Source organism: Geotrypetes seraphini, chromosome 14, assembly GCF_902459505.1.
Source record: "Geotrypetes seraphini chromosome 14, aGeoSer1.1, whole genome shotgun sequence".
NCBI classification, from domain to species: Eukaryota; Metazoa; Chordata; class Amphibia; order Gymnophiona; family Dermophiidae; genus Geotrypetes; species Geotrypetes seraphini.
Genome location: NC_047097.1, coordinates 76,999,901 through 77,023,409, shown reverse-complemented (window position 1 = coordinate 77,023,409; position 23,509 = coordinate 76,999,901). Strand labels below are relative to the sequence as shown.

The following is a 23,509-nucleotide window of genomic DNA, read 5'->3' as shown; positions in this document are numbered from 1 at the left end:
GACAATCCATCTGGGAACCTAAGAACTGATAAAGAGATGCCAGGCTAATGCGCTGAGGCACTGATACCGATGTATCCATGTGAAGAATGGAAACTTCAAGAAGAAGAAAGTTCCAGAAGCTATGCCTGTCCAGGGACCCCCAAGGAAGAATGGAGGCGTGGCCTAGGAGTGAGTTAGCTAGGCAACATATCTGCTCCAATAGGGTGGTACATAATCACAGCCAGAGGATGGTCTTGGAAGACAACAAAACTTTTTATATAAAACCCCCATGCTTTGGCAGAGTTTCTTTACAGAAGCTGCGCCATACTTATAGAACTATGCTGGCACTCTGTTGTATGAGATTTTTCTTCTCTCCGTTGTATATGTCCAAACTGATTTATTTATGATTTGCCAAATGCTGCTATAATACTTATTACTAGAATAAAAAGTTGTTTGCTTTGGAATATACAATGTAATCCTGTGGGGAGTTTTTCCTTCACGATGGATCCCCAGTGAGGTAAAGTAAGCAGCCTTTATTTCAAGGGGATCTCAGCTGGCTATCCAGCAACACTTACCTGGATAATGCTGATGAACATGACCTCTGACTGGTCAAATAGAAACTGGTTATCTTGAGGGCATCTTGGGGCAGAGTCAACATTTGTCTGATTGGGGCTGTCTTTGTCTGATTGGGGCTGAATATCAATGCTGCTACCTAGATATGGTTTGGCATTAAATATCTGGCTGAATGCTGCCCTCACATCTTTCAGAATCCTTTGCCAGTTTCTGCATGTACGTGTTCTATTTTACATTTAGGACATTTTTTCCATGAAGCTTGCTGTAAATACTGAGTAGTTAAAGTATGGGAGTATTTTACATTTGTAAAGATTTTAAGATTGAGTAAGGGGAAAGGAGGTTTCTGTATATGTGGTTCTGCATTATATAGACCCGAGGATATGACGACATATACATTTGATATAAATTAATCAAAGCACCTCTGAAGGAAGTACTGGGGCAAAAATCTGCCTTGGAAGCCAATGAATTACATCTGGGCTCTAAGCATGTGCCTTAACCCCACCCTAGATAAGGACAATGTGCTGCTTTTAGCCAGGTAACTATGAAAATTGCCCTGTACTGTACATACAATCTTTGTTCCAAGATATGACACACTTAGGGGGAAAAAAGCATCCCTTGCACCCTTCCAGATTCTACACTCCATGGTCATAAAGCAAAGCTGCACACTGGTCTTATGCAGTCCATAATATCCTGCCCTGCACTGGCTTGTCCATCCCAAAATACATTTTTATTATATTAGTTGGAGGCTTTTGGCTACTGTCCCTGCCTTAGTTTACCTGATACATGCTATGCTGTCTCTCAATACAGACAAACAGAGCTAAATGTGACGTCACACAGCTTGAAATGCACAGACATGTTCACCATTAATTATACCAAACCAGAGGAAGAAGTGTGAGAGAGACAGGTCATGATTTGCAATGTAACATTCAAAGTAAACTAAACTAACTCAGACTGAACACAGAAAGACAAGTCTTTTCTTGGGCAGGGTTTTAGATAAGCCATTACAAATCTTCCCTTTCCTTTGGCTGAATCTTCGATTCAAGCACAGTCTGCTAACAGCAAAGTTCATCATCCCTGGTGGCTATACAGGCACATGACAAATCTACCCTACCTCACAGACACCAAAGGGTTTCCTTTCTTCATGGTTACTATATTAATAGAAAACAGCAGTCAGGAAATGAAATGGAGACAGAAGAGTGAAATTGGTCAGTATTATTGTGCAGAATCCTCTTGCTGCTGAAATCACTCTGAAAATGGTGGAAACATGCCCAAGTCAGCAAAGTCCTCAATGTTATAATTGCCTGGCCCCTGTGTGGGGTCTCCAGACATTGGCAGCATATCCTGGGTGAAAAGGGGAGAAAAGCAGAAAATTAAACTTCCTTATCCGTTATTCAAAGAAAAATAACTTGCTTACAGACATATCTAGTTCTGGACTAGTGTCCCTTATGCTTTGTGGTAAACTAGCCTGGTTGGAGCAATTAGCACACAAACACTTTTCACAGAAACAAAAACACACTTTGCTTTATTGTTTGCCTCACACCAACCAAAGAATATAGCTATGGCTTACCTCAGCCAGCAGTTCAAGCATCAGTCAGTTTTCCCAAAGCCTGCCTCTGCCTATGTCTAGGGCAATGGTCGGCAAACCGTGGTTCATGAGCCACATGCGGCTCTTTAGCCACTTGAGTGCGGCTCAGTGAGCTAGAGCAGGGGTGCCCAACCTGCTTCCCTTCCCTGTAAAGAGGATGCTGAAGTGCCAGGCCGACCAACTTTTGCTACCCGACATCAGGTACGTCAGGTAGCCCCAGGTACATTATAGATTGTGAGCCCACTGGGACAGATAGGGAAAATTCTTGAGTACCTGATTGTAAAATCACTTAGATAACCTTGATAGGCGGTATATAAAATCCTAATAAAACTTAAAACTTGAAATGAAATGGCCCGGTGCTTCAGCATCCTCTTTACGAGGAAGGAAAGCAGGGAGAGCTCAGAACTCGGCGGCGGCCTATTCCCCGATGGCGGCGGCAGCCTATTCCCCTGTGGCGGTGGTGGCCTGTTCCCCAATGGCGGTGGCTTGGAGGAGGGCAGGGAGACAGAAAGAAAGGGGGCATGAGAGAGAAAGAAAGGGGGCACGGAGCGAGAGAGAAAGACAGACATACAGAAAGAAAGGGGGCATGGAGAAAGAAAGAAAAAGTTGGAGGAAGGAATGAGGTCTGGAGAGAGAAAGAAAAAGTTGGAGGAGGGAATAAGGTCTGGAGGAGAGGAAGCATACAGGAGGCTGAAAGAAGGGAAGAAATATTGGATGCACAGTCGGAAGAATAAAATGCAACCAGAGTGATGAAATTACCAAACAAAGGTAGGAAAAATGATTTTATTTTCAATTTAGTGATCAAAATGTGTCCGTTTTGAGAATTTATATCTGTTGTCTATATTTTGCACTATGGCCCCCTTTTACTAAACCACAATAACGGTTTTTAGTGCAGGGAGCCCATGAGCATCGAGAGCAGTGCAGGGCATTCAGCGCAGCTCCCTGCACTAAAAACTGCTATCGTGGTTTAGTAAAAAGGGAGGGGGTATATTTGTCTATTTTTGTATCGTTGTTACTGAGATGACATTGCATAAAGTCATCTGCCTTGACCTCTTTGAAAACCCACGGAATATAAATTATAATTAACATTTTCTCTGCATACAGTATGCTTTGTGTTTTTTACAATTTTATTGTTGGTAGATCATTTTGACTTGGCCACGAAGGTAAGGGAGAGGGGAGATCTGAAAGACATCTAGTAATCCTTGCAGGCTTGACTGTGCAGGGAAATATTTTTGTAAAATCATGTTTTGTTATGTGACTGGCATTATTTATATTTTAATTTCTATGAATGAATAGAATGAAAATGATATAAAATTTCTTGCTTGTTTTTATGTGCGTGCGCTGAAGGGAAGTGGAGAGAGAGTGGGCTGAGAGAAAAAGGGAAGAGAGAGTGGGGAGAAGACGCTGATTTATAAATTGACAATTGTACAGAATATTGTTTCTTTTTATAATTTATTATAATAAGTTCAGTATAAAACTATTCGAGGCTTGTGTGGATGGGATCAGCTGGTTTGTGGGAATGGAGACCGAGCTCGCGGGGATGGAGACAAATTTTTTCCCCGTGTCATTCTCTAGGCTCTGCCACAAATTGATTTCGACTATGTGCGGGCGAATGGTGTGTCAGTCGGGTTGACGTAGCCGTCATAGTGCAAGCGGGTGCGGGGTATGGGTCTCTAAAGAAATCTTAATCGTTGTACACAAGAGGGCACCCGCTCAAACTCAGGGGCGGAAAATTTCATGGCGACACCAGAAAGTATTTCTTCACAGAGAGAGTGGTTGATCATTGGAACAAGCTTCCAGTGCAGATGATCGAGGCAGACAGCGTGCCAGACTTTAAGAATAAATGGGATACCCATGTGGGATCCCTACGAGGGTCAAGATAAGGAAATTGGGTCATTAGGGCATAGACAGGGGGTGGGTAAGCAGAGTGGGCAGACTTGATGGGCTGTAGCCCTTTTCTGCCATCATCTTCTATGTTTCTATGTTTACTGTTGATCTTTGGCTCTTTTGACTAATGAGTTTGCCTACCACTGGTCTAGGGAAAACGTGAGAGTTCCTTTTTCCCTCAGGGACCTCTCTAGAATGAACCCAGCCTATGTAGAAATGCCTCTCTCCTCTGAGTCCTGCCCCTGTGACTCAGGATTGAGCCCCAAAGTTCAGGGTATTCTGGGACATGTAGTCCATTCTCTTTCTGATTAGCGTCCCCTGCTGCTCGGGGTTATATTTGCATGGGGGAGGGAAAACCCCAAAATCAGTCACAAAACTGTACCTATTCCCTCAGGTTTTTGAAGCCAAATGCATGACCTTGCATTAAATCTTAGCTACCAAACTCTGGACCATTCTTCAAGTTTCGCTATCAGGTTTGTCTATGCTATTGCAGATTTTGGCATCATCTGCAAAGAGGCAAATCTAATCAGTCTGCCCTTCAGCAATATTGCTTACAAAAATGTTAACAAGAACAGCCAATCCATCGCAAATGAAGCATGAATCCATCCCATCCTGCCCTGGGGAGGTCATCTATGTGGTTTTCTTCCAAAAATGAAGCTGGCAAGCATGAAAAATAGCTTTTAAAATCAAATCTGGAAAAAATCCAAGATGGCCACTGAGGCCCTGTTTTGACTAAAAATAGTCCAAGAAAACCACAAAACCCCCTCAAAAACAGAGATTTTAAGGGGTGGGGGGGCATAGGTCAAGCAGGGAAACCACCTAAAAATCCCTTTTTAAAGATCCCCCCCAAATCTGATTCAAGCTGTTAGCTTGTTCCCATATAACCATGTGCTGACAGGACATACTACAACTTTTACTCACTGTGCTGAATGAGAGAAACTGCAGGCAGAGCAGAACACAGCTTACAGTGAACTTTGCCTCAGTGAACTGGAAATCTGGATTTCAAGTCTTCTGACAGCCCCATCAGCCTGACCACCACAGCCAGAGACCTCTGCCACCCGTGGACACGTTGCACAAACACCTGGCAGAGGTACACAGTCTGGCTCTGATCCTGGTCACACTTCCATGGAAACTCTCGGCCTGCACTCCACCCAACTAGCAGACAAACCTGGGGTGAGCTAGCTCCCAAGGGAATGGTCCTGGAGCCCTGATCTGATGTGTAGTCTGTCCATGAGGCTTACTGCTGAGCAGGGAACCCCCCAGAAGCAGATGTTCTCCAACAGTCTGCAATCTCCCACAGTTAAGGATGGCCCCGCAGGGAACCTCCACAGTACAAGGGTACAAACCGTGAACAAAAAATATTGAGAGATAAGCTCTTACTGCCTGACATGTACACAGGAGGTATGAGAGGGAGAGGTTCAAACTCTCTGAGGTTTTGATGCTTTCTATAAATCCTGGTGGGTGGAGGGAAATAACCCACTGCTCCCGGAATAAAGTGGGATTGTACTAGAACTACTACTTAGTAGCTACATCGCATGTCCCCTAGTCCCAGTATTTTTGGAAAGAGTGAACAAGCAATTCACATCTACCCTTTCCATTCCACTCATTATTTTATAGACCTTTATCATATCACCTCTGAGCCTCCTCTTCTCCAAGCTGAAGAGCCCTAGCCGCTTTAAGTCATCCCATCCTTTTTTATCATTTTTGTCGCCCTTCTCTGTACCTTTTCTAATTCCACTATATCTTTTTTGAGATATGACGACCAGAACTGAACACAATAGTCGAGGTGCAGCTATACCATTGAGTGATACAAGGGCATTATAACATTTTCATCTTTGTTTTCCATTCCTTTCCTGATGATACATTTACCCAGTCAATATCGGGGTTGTTAAAATCACTCATTAAGTTTGTTAGCCTCCCTAATTTCTGATAACATTTCAGCATCTGTCTATTTATCCTGGTCAGGTGGACGGTAGTACACTCCTATCACTATCCTTTTCCCCCTTACACATGGAATTTATCAGGCATGACCTTGCATTTCTTAGCATTAAATTTTATCTGCCAAATTTCAGATCATTCTTCAAGCTTCGCTAGGTCTTTCTTTATGTCATTCACACCATCCAGGGTGTCTATTCTATTGCAGATTTTGATAACATTCACAAAGAGGCAAATCTTACCTGACAGCACTTCAGCAATTTTGCTTATAAAAATGTTAAAAAAAAACAGGCCCAAGAACAGAACCTTGAGGCACAGCACTGGTAACATCCCTTTCCTCAGAGCGATCTCCTTTGACCACTACCCTCTATCTCAGGGGTCTCCAAAGTCCCTCCTTGAGAGCCAAATCCAGTTGGATTTTCAGGATTTCCCCAATGAATATGCATGAGATCTATGTGCATGCACTGCTTTCAATGCATATTCATTGGGGAAATCCTGAAAACCCAACTGGATTTGGCCCTCAAGGAGGGACATTGGAGACCCCTGCTCTATCGTCTTCCACTCAACCAGTTTCTGACCCAACCTGTCACTTTAGGGCCCATCCCAAGAGCACTCAGTTTATTTATTAGCAGTCTGTGTGGTACACTGTCAAAGGCTTTGCTAAAATCTAAATATACCACATCTAGCACATTTCCTCTATCCAATTCTCTGATCACCGAGTCAAAGAAATTGATCATATTTGTCCGACAAGACCTACCTCTAGTGAATACATGTTGCCTGTGGTCCTGTAATCTACCAGATTCCAAAAACTTTACCATTCTTTGTTTTAAAAGCGTTTCCATTAATTTTCTTACCACAGAACTTTCAAAATAGCACACTTAGGGCCTGTTTTATAAAGCTGCTCTAGCGGCTGCAGTGTGGTAACAGCCCCGAAACCCATAGAGATTTAAAGGGCTTCGGGGCTGTTGCTGCGCAGCTTTGTAAAACAGGCCTTTAGTGTTGTTAATAATATACATTCAGGAACCACTATTAGAGTTGGTTGTTAACAATGTCAGTTAAAAAAACAGAATGGATTTCCATTGACATCATGAGGTTGAGCAGACACTGAGAAGCTCTGCTCCCGTCCTCATGTTTCCTATCATCAGATTTATTCAGTGTTTTGGTGTGGGACTTTGTCCCCAGAGTAGCAATTCCTGCTAACCTGTGGAGAACAGCCTTTTGGAGCCTTTTCAACCATCTCCATGGCCTCCAAACAAGTCCAGGTGTTATCCAGGGACAACAGGCAAATATTCTCACAACCCACCCACCTCCCCTGATTATCTCCTTAGCTGACTTACTAAACTGAGGGACCGTGCACCTACATCGTGGGAAGGCACTCACACATGCATGGTGCGGGCTATCGCAAACTTTCTGAAAGTCTTAAAGTGGCGATGCACTTTTAAAGTGTCTGTACCAGGGCTCCATCGGAGACGTCACCCACATGTGAGAATATGCTGCCTGCTTGTCCTGGGACAATGAATGTTACACAGTTGTTAGAAACATCTTTAGAAGAAGAGTGTATAAGAGGTTAGCTTTCACAAACTACAAAAGATCGCAGAAAGAGGAAGAGAAAAGTTAAGAGAGGCTGGTCATGTAGTCAGGAAAGCAAAGATGCAAATGGAAGAAAAAATAGTTGACACTATAAAATGGAGAGACAAGACATTTTTTAGATATATAGTGATAGGAAGAAGTGCAAAAGTGGCATTGTGAGACTCAAAGGTGAAGGGGAGGAATATGTAGAAGCAGATAAAGAAAAGGCTGAATTGCTTAACAAATATTTCTGTTCTGTGTTCACGGCTGAAGCGCTGGGAGCGGGACCGCAGAAGACAAATGTGAATAGAGATGGAGGAGTAATAGATCTATATCTTGGTGTTGTATACAAACCACCAAAACAAAAGGAGGATGCTGACGACGAACTAATGGATGACATAGAGACCATCACACTGCGTGGAGATACAGTGCTGGTGGGAGACTTTAATATGCCCGATGTGGACTGGAACAAACCTTGCGCTACAACCAGCGGCAGTAAGAGGCTACTGGCCTCCATGCAAGGAGCACACCTCAAGCAGATGGTATTGGAACCCACCAGGGACCAGGCAATCTTGGACCTGCTGCTCACCAACGGTGACAGCGTCACAGAGGTCACAGTGGGAGACACCTTGGCATCCAGCGACCACAACATGGTTTGGTTCCACCTCAAGAAAGGATCTACTAGGCCAAACACATCGACTAAGGTCCTAAATTTTAAGGGAACTAACTTTCAGGACATGGGGGACTACGTTTATAAAGTGCTGCAAAACCAAAGCACAACAGACAAGGTAGAGGAACTATGGTCGACTCTAAAATCTACCCTGCAAGGAGCAGCCATCATATACATCAAAACTGAGAGCAAACGACGCAGAAAAAATAGACAACAGTGGTTCTCTGCGGAGATCTCAGAATTAGTAAGGCAAAAGAAAAAAGCTTTTGTAAACTACAAACAATCACAACGACCGGAAGCTAAAGAAACCTATCTGGCCAAAGCCAGAAAAGTTAAAACGACAGTCAGAGAGGCCAAACTATGGATGGAAGAAAACATAGCTAGGCAAGTAAAGGAAGGGGAGAAATCCTTTTTTAAATATGTTAGCAATAGGAAGAAGAACACAAGTGGTATTGGGCGCCTGAAGAAATCTGACGGCAACTTTACAGACTCAGACGCAGATAAGGCAGAAATACTCAACAACTACTTCTGTTCAGTCTTCACCCGCGAAGCACCAGGATCCGGTCCTCAGCTACAGACAAAGGGAATTTGGAAGTCCCATTTCGGGACATGGAGTTTACTGAGAGCGAAGTCTACCAAGAATTATCGAAATTAAAAGTTAACAAAGCTATGGGCCCGGACGATCTACACCCTAGAGTACTTCGAGAACTGAGGGATGTCCTAGCAGAGCCGTTAGCTGTGCTCTTCTTTTTTTTTTTCTAATTCTTTATTCATTTTCACATCTTACAACAAGTATACAATAAATAATTAAATATTCATACAATTCACTTGTACAACTTATTCAATAATAAATTCTAGATTATTCCCCCTCCCCCTACCCATTCCAAAACATATTAGACACTTTATTTAATCTTATACATTATACCCTTCCAATCCCATATCATATCATTCTTTCTATTAAAAGGTGTCTAATCATTCAAATATACAATCAGTGGCCCCCAAATTTTTTTAAACTTAGTATAATTTCCTTTTTGCAAAGCAAGAACTCGTTCCATTTTATATATATAACATATAGAATTCCACCAAAATGTATAGTTAAGTCTTGTATGATCTTTCCAGTTCCTAGTTATATGCTGAATGGCAACTACTGTCAAAATCATTAGAAGTTTATTATTATTTGCTGAAATTTGGCTCTTTGATCTCATCGATGTTCCAAATAAAATTGTATCATAGGACAGAGCCACTGGATTTTCTAATAAAGAATTAATTTGAGACCAAATTGACTTCCAAAAGGCATTAATACAAGGACAATAATAAATTAAATGATCCAAAGTCCCTGCTTCTAGATTACAGTGCCAACATTTATTAGATCTAGAGCTATCCAACTTTTGTAAACGAACTGGGGTCCAAAAAGCCCTATGCAACAAAAAGAACCAAGTCTGTCTCATAGATGCCGACACTGTACATCTTATTTTCCAAGACCAAATTCATGGCCATTGAGATGCAGAAATTTGGTGCTTAATCTCAATGCTCCAAATGTCTCTTAGACCAGTTTTTTGTTTTTTATTTAAATAACCATATATCAATTTATACCACTGAGCGGCTTGGTGACCCAAGAAATCCGCCTGAAAACATAGGAATTCCAAACTATACTGATTATTAAGATCTTTCCATTCAGGGAACCCCTCCTGAATAGCCTGCTTCAGTTGCAACCATTTAAAACTTTGTGACTTATTAAAACCATATTTATGCTGCAACTGTGAAAAACTAAGCAGCGTACCATTTGAAATAACATCATTTAAAATTCTTATTCCTGCAATGATCCATTGTTTCCAGACAATTTTATATCCGCCAATTTTAATCTTGTAGTTTACCCAAATGGATTGATTTAATGATTTTGAAATTGGAATAGGTGATAAATTATTAACATACCTTAAAGTTTTCCAAGTATCAATCAAGATTCTATTTCCTTTATATTTATTAGGCATTTTTATACACAAAAGATGAACCAAATGTAAAGGAAACAGGAGTCGCCATTCTAAATACAACCAATCCGGGACATTCTCCATGAGCTCTGGGAGGACCCAATACATACCCTGTCTTAAAATATAGGCTTGATAGTACCTATAAAAATTTGGAAAATTTACCCCCCCTTCCACAATTGTTTTTTGTAAAGATACTAAAGCAATTCTAGGTCTTTTCCCCAACCAAACAAACTTTGTAAGAATACTATTCAACTTTTTATAAAGGGAACCCTGAAAAAAACCTGGTATCATACTCATTTGATAACAAACCACAGGCAAAATCATCATTTTAATGGTTTGAACTCTCCCCCACCAAGATAAATGCAAAGGATTCCATTGCTCACACATTTCTGTTACTTTCTTTATTAAAAAATTTTCATTTTCCTTTATTGTGTCCTCAAAAGTACTTTTAATAGTAATTCCTAAATACTTTAATCCATCTTCTTTCCAAACAAATGTAAATGAAGTAAATAATCCTTTGGTACAATGGACATTGAGCGGAAGGACTTCAGACTTACTCCAATTAATTTTGTATCCAGAAAATTTTCCAAATTTATCAATCAATTCAAGCAAGCATGGAATAGTAGTCTCTGGTTTCCTCAAATAAAGCAGAATATCATCCACATACGCAGAGAGTTTATATTCCCAGTTTGAATACGGAATACCTTGTATCCCCTTTGCCTGATTAATGGCTATCAACAAGGGTTCCAAAACAACATCAAAAAGCAAAGGAGATAGAGGACAACCCTGCCTAACCCCCCTCTGCAAGCCAAATCTATCTGATAAATTATTATTAATATATAGCCTTGCACCAGGGGAGCTATACAATGTCTGAATCATTTGAATAAAACCAGCTCCTATACCAAACCATTCTAATGCCTGATACATAAAAGTCCATTCAACTCTATCAAAGGCTTTTTCTGCATCTAAAGAAATTAAGAATGCCGGATCTTGAATGTTCTTTGTTAAATTTAAAGTATGAAAAGCCAATCTGGTATTATTAGAAGAATGTCTTCTTGCAACAAATCCTGTTTGGTGAGTATCAATAATAAAAGGAAGAGCTTTAGCCAATCTCAATGCCAATATTTTGGCTAAAAGTTTACCATCTACATTTATTAACGAAATAGGCCTGTAGTTTGATACCAAAGTAGGATCTTTGTTTGGTTTTGGTAAGACAATAATTAATGAATCTGTCATAGTACCTGATATACAACTTTTAGTCAGTTGGTATTGATATAACTTTAACAAATAAGGTAATAAAGTAATTTGAAATGATTTATAGAACTCTACCGTATAACCATCACCACCTGGAGCGGATCCAACTCTAAGAGATCTCAATGCTGTTTCTAACTCTTTTAGAGATATAGGTTCTTCTAAACTTCCTTTTATATGTTCAGGAATTTGTGGCTCATTAATTAAGCTCAAAAACTCTAATCCATCCTTTTCTCTATCTCTATAAGGCTAAGAATAAGATCTTTATAAAAATTAAAAAATTGTTTTAGAATCTGTTCAATTTTATTATGTGACTATCCATTCTTATCTTTTATTACAATAATTTTTGTTTTCCTTTTCATTGCTTTAAGATAATTTGCCAATAACCTTCCCGCCTTATTTGAATTACCATAATATTGAGTTTGTTGAGAAAACAAATCATTCCTTACAAATTTAGAAGAAATCTCATTATACTTAGCTTTTGCTTTTAATAATAATTGCAATGTATTCCATTCCCATCTATTAATTAATTTACTTTCCAAAATTTTAATTTCTTACTCTAAATCAGAAAATTGTTTCTTAAATTTTTTCCCAATATAAGCCGAATATGAAATAATATTACCTCTCATAGTTGCTTTGAACGCATCCCATAACACTTCTATATTAATATCATCAGTTGTATTAATTTGGAAAAATTCAATCATTTTTAATTTAAAATCTTCAATAAAATTTGAATATGCAACCAAAGAATTATCAAATCTCCAAACAGGCTTAAAATAATCTTTTTCCTCATATTTTAACTCAATCCATACAGCACCATGATCAGGATAGGATCTATAATAGCTTTTATTACATCCTGTGCTAATTTGTTCAAAACAAAAATATAATCAATTCTTGAAAAAGAATTATGGACCTGTGAACAAAAAGAAAACTCCCGATCATTAAAATGAAGAATACGCCATATATCTATTAAATCACAAGATTGTACCAAATTATCTAACCCTAATGATTTCATAACTTTACTTGGAATTTTATCCATAATTGGATCCATTACAGCATTGAAATCTCCGGCAACCACTAAATTAGAAGTAGCCAGTGGGAGTAAAATTAGTTGTAGGTTCTTGAAAAATTCAATTTGATTTGTATTAGGAGCGTAGATGTTAATCAAGTCCAGGGTATTATTTCCCAAGCTCATTTTAATATGTACCCATCTTCCTAAGGGATCCATTGCTATCATTTTAAAATCAGCTGAACATTTCCTATTAATTAAAATAGCAACCCCAACTTTTTTCCCATTTGCTGGGGCAAAAAATACTTTTGAAATCCAGCCCCCTTCCAACTTTTTAGATTCTGTTACTGATAAGTGCGTCTCTTGAATGAAATATACGTCCGCCTGCTGCTTTTTAAGGAAATTTAACATTTTTTTCTTTTTAATTTGGTGATTCAGGCCATTGACATTTAATGAATAAAACTTAGTCTCCATCTTTAATCACATGTAAATACCAGCAATGATACTCCAACTTATATAAATTAAATTGATCAGACACCATCCTTCAAATAAAATCCATGACATAAATAAATATGATATAATTCCCCCATCAAACAAATTCTCCTTTCCCTTAAATTTGAATAAACCCCCAACCCCCATCCCACCCCTCCCTCCCCTCAAAATGGATAAACTTGAAACACGCATAGGATATGCAACCACAACCCTCCCCAGGCATTATTATAAATTATCTCTCATTTTATAAATATAATATAATAACTTACTTATATCATAACACCATTTCATATACCTTAAATGATAAAAATGACCCTGAAAATCATATCAATTACATAAATTCACATATCTCATATTCTAAAATGACCAAATATTCATATCCAATATATATAATTTATCAAATTATCAATTCATGTTTACAGCCACCTATCCCTAACTTCATGTAAATTTCCAATTAATCCACTTAGAATTACATTCCTCAGTAATATTATATTTTATTATTTTAGTAATGTCATATGCACCCTTACTATATACTAAAATGATCTATCCTCATATTCTAAATATAAAAAAATAAATCATATACTTTATAATCAATATATATCCCATAAATAGAATAACAATACTAAACATATCAATTATGGAGTTAATTAGTTTCTCATATTCAGAAATTTCATCTGTTGAACCCCAATTCATATAAACTTTTCATTTCATCAATTTAAAATTAATTCATCTGTTTTAAACAAATCCTCTTAAATAAATATCTTAATTTCATATCTCTTACATAAGATCTTTCTTAAAATAAGCACCTAACCCACCCTTTTATTTCATAGCATATTAACTATAAACCCTTTAAGTTATTATAAAATATGCAATTCATAAACACATTTATACCAAGAATCCCAATCAACATGCATTCAAAATTCATATCATAAAAACATACAAAAAGAAAAGAAGAGTTAATCCATTCTCACAAATCATTAGCATTAAATCAGATTTGCAAAAGCATCTATATAATAAAATGCTAGCCCGCGCATGCTCACTCGCGACAAGCGTGTTCCCTGATCCCTTTTCTGTTGGGATGTGGCCGCACGAGTGCGCATGCGTGTGTATTACCTCACAATAGCCTCCCTACTCTCCACCAAGGCGGTGACCTCTGACACCAACAGCAGCGCCACTGCGATCGGGAAAGCACAGCACAGCCGGCGACTCACCCCTCCCGCCCTCACTCACTGCCAAAACCACCACCTCCTCCTTCTCGCCGGCTCACCCGCTTTTAAATGAAGAGAACGCTGGCTTTGCTGTCTTCTGTCCACTGCGGGCCGCCCTCTCTGACTACTTCCTCTTTCCGCTAGGGTTGGCCGCAGTGGATAGAAGACGCCGAAGCCAGCGGCTGTAACCGCCGATATCCGTTCCTCCAGCGGAGGGGGGGGTGTCTGGGAGGAGAGGGATCGCGGCCACTCAGCGCCCCCACCGAGGAGCCCAGCAACTTTCCGCTGCCCGGGACCCGACTCATTTGCCGCCCCCCCCTTCCCTTACCGCGGGCCCGACTGGCAATTTAAGCAGCGTGTCCAGCAGTCTTCACACGCTGCTTCAGGCCCTTCTACTGCCCTGATTTGCTCCGGACGTGCCAGAGTAAATCAGGGCAGTAGAAGCACCCGAAGCAGCATGTGAAGACTGCTGCACATGCTGTTTGAATCGCCATGTGTAGTCGGGCCTGCGGGAAGGGAAGGGGGGGCGGCGGCAAAGGACTCGGGCCCGCGTTTGTAGTCGTGAATGTGGGAAGGGAAAGGGGGTAGAGGAAACGCTAATGCAGGCACAGGGAACTGGTGTGGGGAATGCTGCTTTGGACAGACAGACAGAGGGAGGAAGGGAGACAGAAAGAAAAGAAGAAAGAAACAGGGACAGGGAGATATACAGAAAGACAAACAGACAAAGGGGGCCAGGGACAGAGACAGACAGAAAGAAAGACAGCGGGAGTCGTGTCAGAAGGGGTGCGGGATGCGGCAGAAGTAACTTTTCCAATGGGTGCAACTGGGCGACTGTCGGGAACCTCTGATCAGGGGCAGAGCAAGGTAAGTGTATCATAGGGATAAGAAGGAGGAGGGTGGGAGAAAAAGGAAGGGACGCTTACTGCTGGACAGGGGGAGAAGGAAAGAGGTGCTGATGGACAGGGGGGAGGTAAAACAAAGGGAGAAGGGCTGCTGCTGCATAAGGAGAGCAGTGAAGGGGTGGTGGTGGACACAGGGGAGGTAAAACGAAGGGAGAATGGACAGGGTGAGCAGGCAAGGGGTGGTGATGGACAGCCAAGGAAAAAGAAAGACAGAAAGAAAGAAAGCGGCTAAGGAGAGAGAGAGAAAGAAATAAAGAGAGACACACACACATATATTCTAGAACCCGTTAATGTAACGGGCTATAAGACTAGTACCCAATAATATTGCAATTCATGCTAAATATGTTTTTGATTCCAAAAACTTTTTATCCCATTACATAGTCATTGGCTCTGAATTATTCAAAAAGTTTTTCAATTTCAGTGGATCCTCAAAATATATTGACTTATTCCCATACGATACCCTCATTTTTGCAGGGAAGTACAATCCATATTTGAATCCTTTCTCTTTTAACTGCGGTCTTAATTGAAGAAATTGTTGTCTTAAAGCTGCAATATTCTTTGCAAAATCTGGCAAAAAGAGTAATTTTGATCCTTTGTAATTCAAGTTTTTATCCGCTTTTGCCAATCTCAGGATTTTGAAGGCTTGCTGAAACCTTAAAAGTTTAAAGATAAGCGGTCTGGGCTTTGACTGGCTTTCTGACTGTTGGAACGGAATTCTATGCGCCCGTTCAATTTCAATAGGTTGTTTTGAGCTCAGTTGAAATAATTTTGGTATTAAGGTCTCCAAAAATTGTATCGGATGTTCCCCTTCCAAATTTTCCGCCAGCCCGATGATTTTAATGTTCTTCCTCCGTCCACGATTCTCATAATTTTCCAACTGTTTCTGCAGCTCTGAGATGACTTTACTGTCAGATTTAAACTGAACCGCCGTTAGTTCCAACTGCTCCATTTTATGCTCCAGCGTAGTCACTCTTTGATTCGCAATTTCTAATTGTTTGTTTATACTGACAACTTCTTCCTTTTTAACTGGATATACTCCGTATTCTTTTGCAGCATTCTTTGTATATTTTCTAGTGCAGCCATCACTTCTTTTTTATCTATTTCATCGTCCTCCGGAAGTGCAGTTTTTGCCGGTGTCACATGATCATGCTTGACACGTTTCGCCGTGCCCGATGCCACAAAAGCCGCATCAATCTTCGTCTGCCTTGTAGTGGCCATCTTCCGACCTCAGACTGACTTCACCCGACAGTAGAAATCTTTTACAAGGTATATTTATTCTCCAAATTATTGCCTGGGGGAGCGGAGCAACGCGATTACACGTCCATCTTGTGCGCGCTCCAAGAGCTGTGCTCTTCAATCTTTCCCTGAGTGAGGGAAAATTCCCCTGGACTGGAAAACCGCCAATATTATCCCACTCCACAAAAAGGGATGCAGGTCAGAAGCTGAAAATTATAGACCCGTGAGTCTCACATCAATAGTGAGTAAACTCATGGAGAAGTTGATCAAGAACAGATTGGACACATTCCTAGATGATGAAAGATTAAGGGATCCCCACCAGCATGACTTTACAAAGGGAAGGTCTTGTCAATCCAACCTGATAAGCTTCTTTGACTGGGTAACGAAAAAACTAGATGGGGGTGAGTCCCTGGATATCGTGTATTTAGACTTTAGCAAACCTTTTGATAGTGTTCCACACCGTAGGTTATTGAACAAGTTATACTCGTTGGGACTAGGAAAAACACTAACAGCATGGGTGCAAGACTGGCTTAGCGGCAGACTTCAAAGAGTAATGGTGAACGGTATCCCCTCAAAAACATCAAGGGTGACCAGCGGAGTGCCACAGGGCTCGGTCTTAGGCCCGATGCTATTTAATATCTTTATTAGGGATCTAACTCAGAGACTTCGAGGCAAAATTACATTGTTTGCTGATGATGCTAAACTATGCAACATTGTGGGCAGAGCAACCGGGCCCAGCACTATGGAGAAGGACCTGCTTTTGTTGGAACAATGGTCCAGTACTTGGCAACTTAACTTTAATGCCAAAAAATGTAAAGTAATGCACCTTGGGAGCGGAAACCTGTGCAGAACATACACCTTGAACGGTGAAAACTTAGAGAGAACCACTGCAGAAAGGGACTTGGGAGTTCTCATCTGAAAAGATATGAAAGCTGTCAATCAGGTGAGAAAGCTTCAGCAAAGGCTAGACAAATGCTGGGTTGCATCAGAAGGAGCTTTATCAGCCGAAAGCCTGAAGTCATACTACCGTTATACAGATCCATGGTGAGACCTCACCTGGAGTACTGTGTCCAGTTTTGGAGGCCACAATATCAAAAAGATGTGAAGAGAATGGAGTCGATCCAGAGAATGGCCACTAGGATGATCTCAGGACTTAAAGACATCACATATGAAGAACGTCTAACCAGACTGCACCTATATTCTCTCGAGGAGCGCAGAGAAAGAGGGGACATGATAGAAACATTCAAATACATTACGGGTCACATTGAAGTGGAGGAAGAATTATTTTTTCCGCTAAAACTTAAGGGGAGAAGATTTCATGGTGACACCAGGAAATACTTCTTCACCGAACGGGTGATTGGCCGATGGAATAAACTTCCACGCCATGTGGTCGAGGCTAGTAGCATGCTCGACTTTAAAAGTCGATGGGACAAACAGGTGGGGGTGCTACAGAGTTATGCATAAAGGATGGGTACACCAGGGAGGGAGGATTCATGTTGGGCCACCGGCCCTCTTCTGCCGTCTTATTCTATGTTTCTATGATTGATTTTCAGAGGATTGTGTTCGTGAGGAGCTAGCTAAAATAAAGGTAGACAAAGCGATGGGGCCGGATGGTGTACATCCTAGGGTGCTGAAGGAACTTAGGGAAGTTCTGGTAGGTCCACTGACTGACCTTTTCAACGAGTCTCTAGAGTTGGGAGGTCTGGAGAAAGGTGGATGTGGTCCCTCTCCACAAAAGTGGAAGTAAGGAAGAAGTAGGGAATTACAGGCCGGTAAATCTGACTTCTGTGGTAAGCAAATTAATGGAAATACTTTTAAAACAGAGAATGGTCAAGTTTCTGGAATCCTGTGGATTACAGGACCGGAGGCAACATGAATTCACTAGAGGTAGGTCTTGTCAGACAAATCTGATCAATTTCTTTGACTGGGTGACCAGAGAATTGGATAGAGGATGTGCGCTAGATGTGGTGTATTTAGATTTAAGCAAAGCCTTTGACAGTGTTCAACATAGACGTCTAATAAATAAACTGAGTGCCCTTGGGATGGGTCCCAAAGTGATGGGCTGGGTCAAGAACTGGTTGAGTGGAAGGCAAGAGGGCAGTGATCAATGGAGATCGCTCTGAGGAAAGGGATGTTACCAGTGGTGTGCCTCAAGGTTCTGGGCTTGGGCCTATTCTTTTTAACATTTTTATAAATGATATTGCTGAAGGGTTCTCGGGTAAGATTTGCCTCTGAGGATGATATAAAAATTTGCAATAGAGTAGACACGCTTTATGGTGTGAATAGCATGTAGAAAGACCTGGTGAAGCTTGAAGAATGATCTGAAATTTGGCAGCTAAAATTTAATGTTAAGAAATGCAAGGTCATGCATTTGGGCTGCAAAAACTCGAGGGAATGGTTCAGTTTAGGAAGACAGGAAGGGAGTGGTGAAGGAGGAGAAAGAAGTCGCGGAAAGATTTAACATGTTCTTTTCGTCTGTATTTACAAACGAAGACACAACCAACATACCGGAACCTGAGCAATTCTTCAATGGAAATCAAGCAGAAAAATTAACATCCATGGAAGTGAGCCTTGAAGATGTGCGCAGGCAGATAGAAAAACTAAAAACTGACAAATCCCTGGGTCCGGATGGAATCCATCCAAGGGTTCTGAAGAAATTAAAGGAGGAGATAGTGGAACTACTGCAGCAAATTTGTAACCTATCCCTGAAAACAGGCGTGATCCCGGAGGATTGGAAGATAGACAACGTTACGCCCATCTTTAAAAAGGGATCAAGAGGTGACCCGGGAAACTACAGATCGGTGAGTCTGACCTCGGTTCCAGGGAAAATGGCGAAAGCACTGATAGAAGAAAACATCAATGATATTATTTTTATGTGGTATATTTTAGTTGTATATGAATTTGGGAAGGGGGTAGGGGTTAAAACTTCTTGTATGATATTGTAGATTTTCAAGTGATGTTGTATTATAATTGTTTGATATTTACTGTACACTTGATGTAAGTTATAAAATGAATAAAGAAATTAAAAAAAAAAAAAAAGAAAACATCGATGAACATTTGAAAGAAACGAAATTCTGATAACCAGCCAAAATGGTTTCTGCAAGGGGAGATCGTGCCTAACTAACTTATTGCACTTTTTTGAAGGAATTAACAAACGGATGGACAGAGGAGACCCCATAGACATCATATACCTAGATTTCCAAAAAGCCTTTGACAAGGTGCCTCATGAACATCTACTCCGGAAACTGAAAAACCATGGGGTGGAAGGAGACGTACATAGATGGATCAGAAACTGGTTGGCGGGTAGGAAACAGAGGGTAGGGGTGAAGGGCCACTATTTGGACTGGAGGAGGGTCACGAGTGGTGTTCCGCAGGGCTCGGTGCTCAGGCCACTGCTATTTAATATATTCATAAATGATCTAGAAACAGGGACGAAGTGTGAGATAATAAAATTTGCGGACGACACCAAACTATTTAGTGGAGTTCGGACTAAATAGGACTGCGAAGAATTGCAAAGAGACTTGAACAAACTAGGGGATGGGCGACGAGATGGCAGATGAAGTTCAACGTTGATAAATGTAAAGTATTACATGTGGGAAGCAGAAACCCGAGGTACAACTATATGATGGGAGGGATGTTATTGAATGAGAGTACCCAAGAAAGGGACTTGGGGGTAATGGTGGACATGACAATGAAGCCGACGGTACAGTGCGCAGCGGCCGCTAAGAGAGCGAACAGAATGCTAGGTATAATCAAGAAGAGTATTACAACCAGAACGAAAGAAGTTATCATGCCGTTGTATCGGGCGATGGTGCGTCCGCATCTGGAGTAATAATAATAATAATAATAACAGCTTATATACCGCAATACCGTGAAGTTCTATGCAGTTTACAAAGATTAAGCAAAAGTACAAATTGATTGACTTTAAGAAGGGAGGAAGAAAGAGGGTTAATAGGACAGGAAATCCATTTTTGAGGAGAGAGTGATCAATAGAACAAGTTAATCGCTATAGAGGGGAGAGAGAAGAGAGGATCAGTTGTCTAGATACTTTAGGAATAATAATAATAATAATAGTTTATATACTGCAATACCGTTAAGTTCTATGCGGTTTACAGAAGATTAGTGGGGTACAAGTTGAGTTGACGTACAAGTTGAGTTAACTTAAGGGATGTGGGAACAATGGGGAGAAAGGGCAAGAGAGGGGAAGGAGGGAAGTGGGTCAGCTGTCTAGGTATTTCAGGAATAGGTGAGTTTTGAGGCGTTTCCTGAATACCTCATAAGTGGTGGGCAATAGGAGTTGTTCTAGGTCTTTACCCCATAGAGCAGCCTGATGTGAGAGAAGATGCTCATGGTGTTTTTTTTAGTTTGCATCCTCTAACCGGGGGAGAAACGAAGTGCGAGTGGGAGCTTCTCTTGTGTTTGTTGGCTGAGAAGGAGAATAGGTCAGTGATGTTTTTAGGGGTTAGACCGTAGAAAACTTTAAAACAGAGGCAGGCGAACTTAAACTTTACACGAGCTTCCATCGGCAGCCAGTGTAGCTGTTTGAAGTATGGCGTCACATGATCGAACTTCTTTAGACCGAAGATTAGTCTGACCGCAGTGTTTTGCATTAGTTGTAATCGTCGCATATTCTTTTGGGGGATTGCTAAGTAGGCGATGTTACAGTAGTCAAGTTGACTTAATACGAGGGATTGTACCAGACGTTTCCTAAATTCCTCATAAGTAATAATAATAATAATAATAACTTTATTTTTGTATACCGCCATACCCAGAAGAGTTCTAGGCGGTTCACATTGATTAGAACAAATTACAAGAGGTTACATGCCAAATTGATCATAGAGTTGCGAACAGCAAGAAGAAAGAAGTTACAAATGGGTACATACCAAATTGATCATAGAGTTGCGAATAGCAAGGAGAAAGTAGTTACAAATGGGTACATACCAAATTGATCATAGAGTTGCGAATAGCAAGGAGAAAGTAGTTACAAGTGGTTACATTCCAAATTGATCATAGAATTACGAACTACAAGAAGGGGGGAGAGGAGGGAGACCGGGGGGGGGGGAGAAGTTTCGGTAGGAGGGAGGAGGAGGATTGAAGGAAGGGGCATTAGGGACTTTAAGGGTCTTGCTCTCGGAATAGGTGGGTTTTAAGTGTTTTTCTGAAGTCGAAGTAGTTGTGGGCTTTGAGGACCATTTGGGCCAGCCAAGGGTTTAGTTTGGCGGCTTGGAAGGCATAGGTTTTGTCAAGGAATTTTTTTGAGTGGCATAGTTTTAGGGAGGGGTAGGCGAAGAGTTGGATTTTGCGGGAGGTCTTATAGTTGTAGTTTAGGGTAAAGTGAGGGGTGATGTAGCTTGGGGATAAACCAAATATTGTTTTGTAGCAAATACAGGCGAATTTGAATATGATTCTGGATTCTAGTGGGAGCCAGTGGAGTTTGTGGTAGAAGGGGGTGATGTGGTCCCATTTTTTCAGGTCGAATATGAGGCGGACAGCAGTGTTCTGGATCATCCTAAGTCTCCTGATGGTTTTCTTTGTGGTGCACAAGTAAATTATGTTGCAATAGTCCAATATGCTGAGGATGGAGGATTGTACTAAGAGGCGGAAGTAGTGGGCGAAAGCAATTGTTCTAGGTCTTTACCCCATGATGCTGCTTGGTGCGAGAGAAGATGTCCATGGTGTCCAATATTGGTCGCCGTACCTTAAGAAGGATATGGCGTTACTCGAGAGGGTTCAGAGGAGAGCGACACGTCTGATAAAAGGGATGGAAAACCTTTCATACGCTGAGAGATTGGAGAAACTGGGTCTTTTCCCTGGAGAAGAGGAGACTTAGAGGGGATATGATAGAGACTTACAAGATCATGAAGGGCACAGAGAGAGTAGAGAGGGATAGATTCTTCAAACTTTCAAAGAATAAAAGAACAAGAGGGCATTCGGAAAAGTTGAAAGGGGACAGATTCAAAACGAATGCTAGGAAGTTCTTCTTTACCCAACGTGTGGTGGACACCTGGAATGCGCTTCCAGAGGACGTAATAGGGCAGAATACGGTACTGGGATTTAAGAAAGAATTGGACAATTTCCTGCTGGAAAAGGGGATAGAGGGGTATAGATAGAGGATTACTGCCAGGTCCTGGACCTGTTGGGCTGCCACGTGAGCGGACTGTTGGACACGATGGACCTCGGGTCTGACCCAGCGGAGGCATTTCTTATGTTCTTATATTCTTATGAAGAACTTTTGGGCACGACAGAAGAGAGAGACTTGGGTGTGATTGTATGTGATGATCTTAAGGTGGCCAAACAGGTTGAAAAGGTGACAGCAAAAGCTAGAAGGATGCTAGGTTGCATAGGGAGAGGTATGGCCAGTAGGATGCCCCTGTATAAGACTTTGGAATATTGTGTAGAATTCTGGAGGCCGCATCTTCAAAAAGATATAAAAAGGATGGAGTCAGTCCAGAAGAAGGCTACTAAAATGGTATGTGGTCTTCATCATAAGGCGTATAATGTGCGGCGGCAGCGAAGAACGCGAATAGAATACTAGGCATGATAAAGAAGGGAATCACGAGTAGATCGGAGAAAGTCATAATGCCGCTTTATAGAGCGATGGTCAGACCACACTTGGAATACTGCGTCCAGCATTGGTCTCTATACCTAAAGAAGGATATCAAACTGCTAGAGAGGGTGCAGAGACGAGCAACAAAGCTGGTGAAAGGTATGGAGAACCTGGATTATGAGGAAAGACTTAAGAGATTGGGGTTGTTCTCCCTTGAGAAAAGGAGACTACGAGGGGATATGATCGAGACATTCAAAATACTGAAAGGAATCGACAAAATAGAGCAGGAAAAAACGTTATTTACAATGTCCAATGTGGCACGGACAAAGGACATGGGCTGAAGCATAGTGGGAGGACAAGTTCAAGACAAATATCAGGAAGTTCTGCTTCACGCAACAAGTGGTGGACACCTGGAATGCTCTCCCAGAGGAGGTAATTGTGGAATCCACCGTTCTAGGATTTAAGGGTAAGTTAGATGTACATCTCCTTATGAGTGGCATGAAGTGACATGGGTAAGGGTAAGCTAGATGCACTTCTCTTTACGAGAAGCTTAGAGCGATATGGGGACCAAAACTATGCCAGGATACACCTGGCGGGGCCTCCGCGTGTGCGGATCGCTGGACTTGATGGACCTAGGGTCTGTTCCAGGGATGGCGCTTCTTCTGAGACTTCTTGATTATT

The 23,509-nt window shown here is 41.3% G+C and overlaps 1 protein-coding gene across 5 annotated transcripts in view; it reads right to left on the bottom strand.

The window, feature by feature from the left end:
• Positions 1-1,439: 1,439 nt before the first annotated feature.
• ARNT2 (aryl hydrocarbon receptor nuclear translocator 2) overlaps positions 1,440-23,509 on the bottom strand; it is a 247,304-nt gene continuing 225,234 nt past the window's right edge. For 3 of the 5 annotated variants that reach the window (XM_033920573.1, XM_033920575.1, XM_033920574.1), the window contains one exon: positions 1,795-1,893. In XM_033920573.1, the coding sequence (XP_033776464.1) occupies positions 1,795-1,893 (99 nt within the window). Of the gene's footprint in view, positions 1,894-23,509 lie in introns of all 5 variants that reach the window. The other 2 variants (XM_033920572.1, XM_033920576.1) reach the window with 1 other exon arrangement.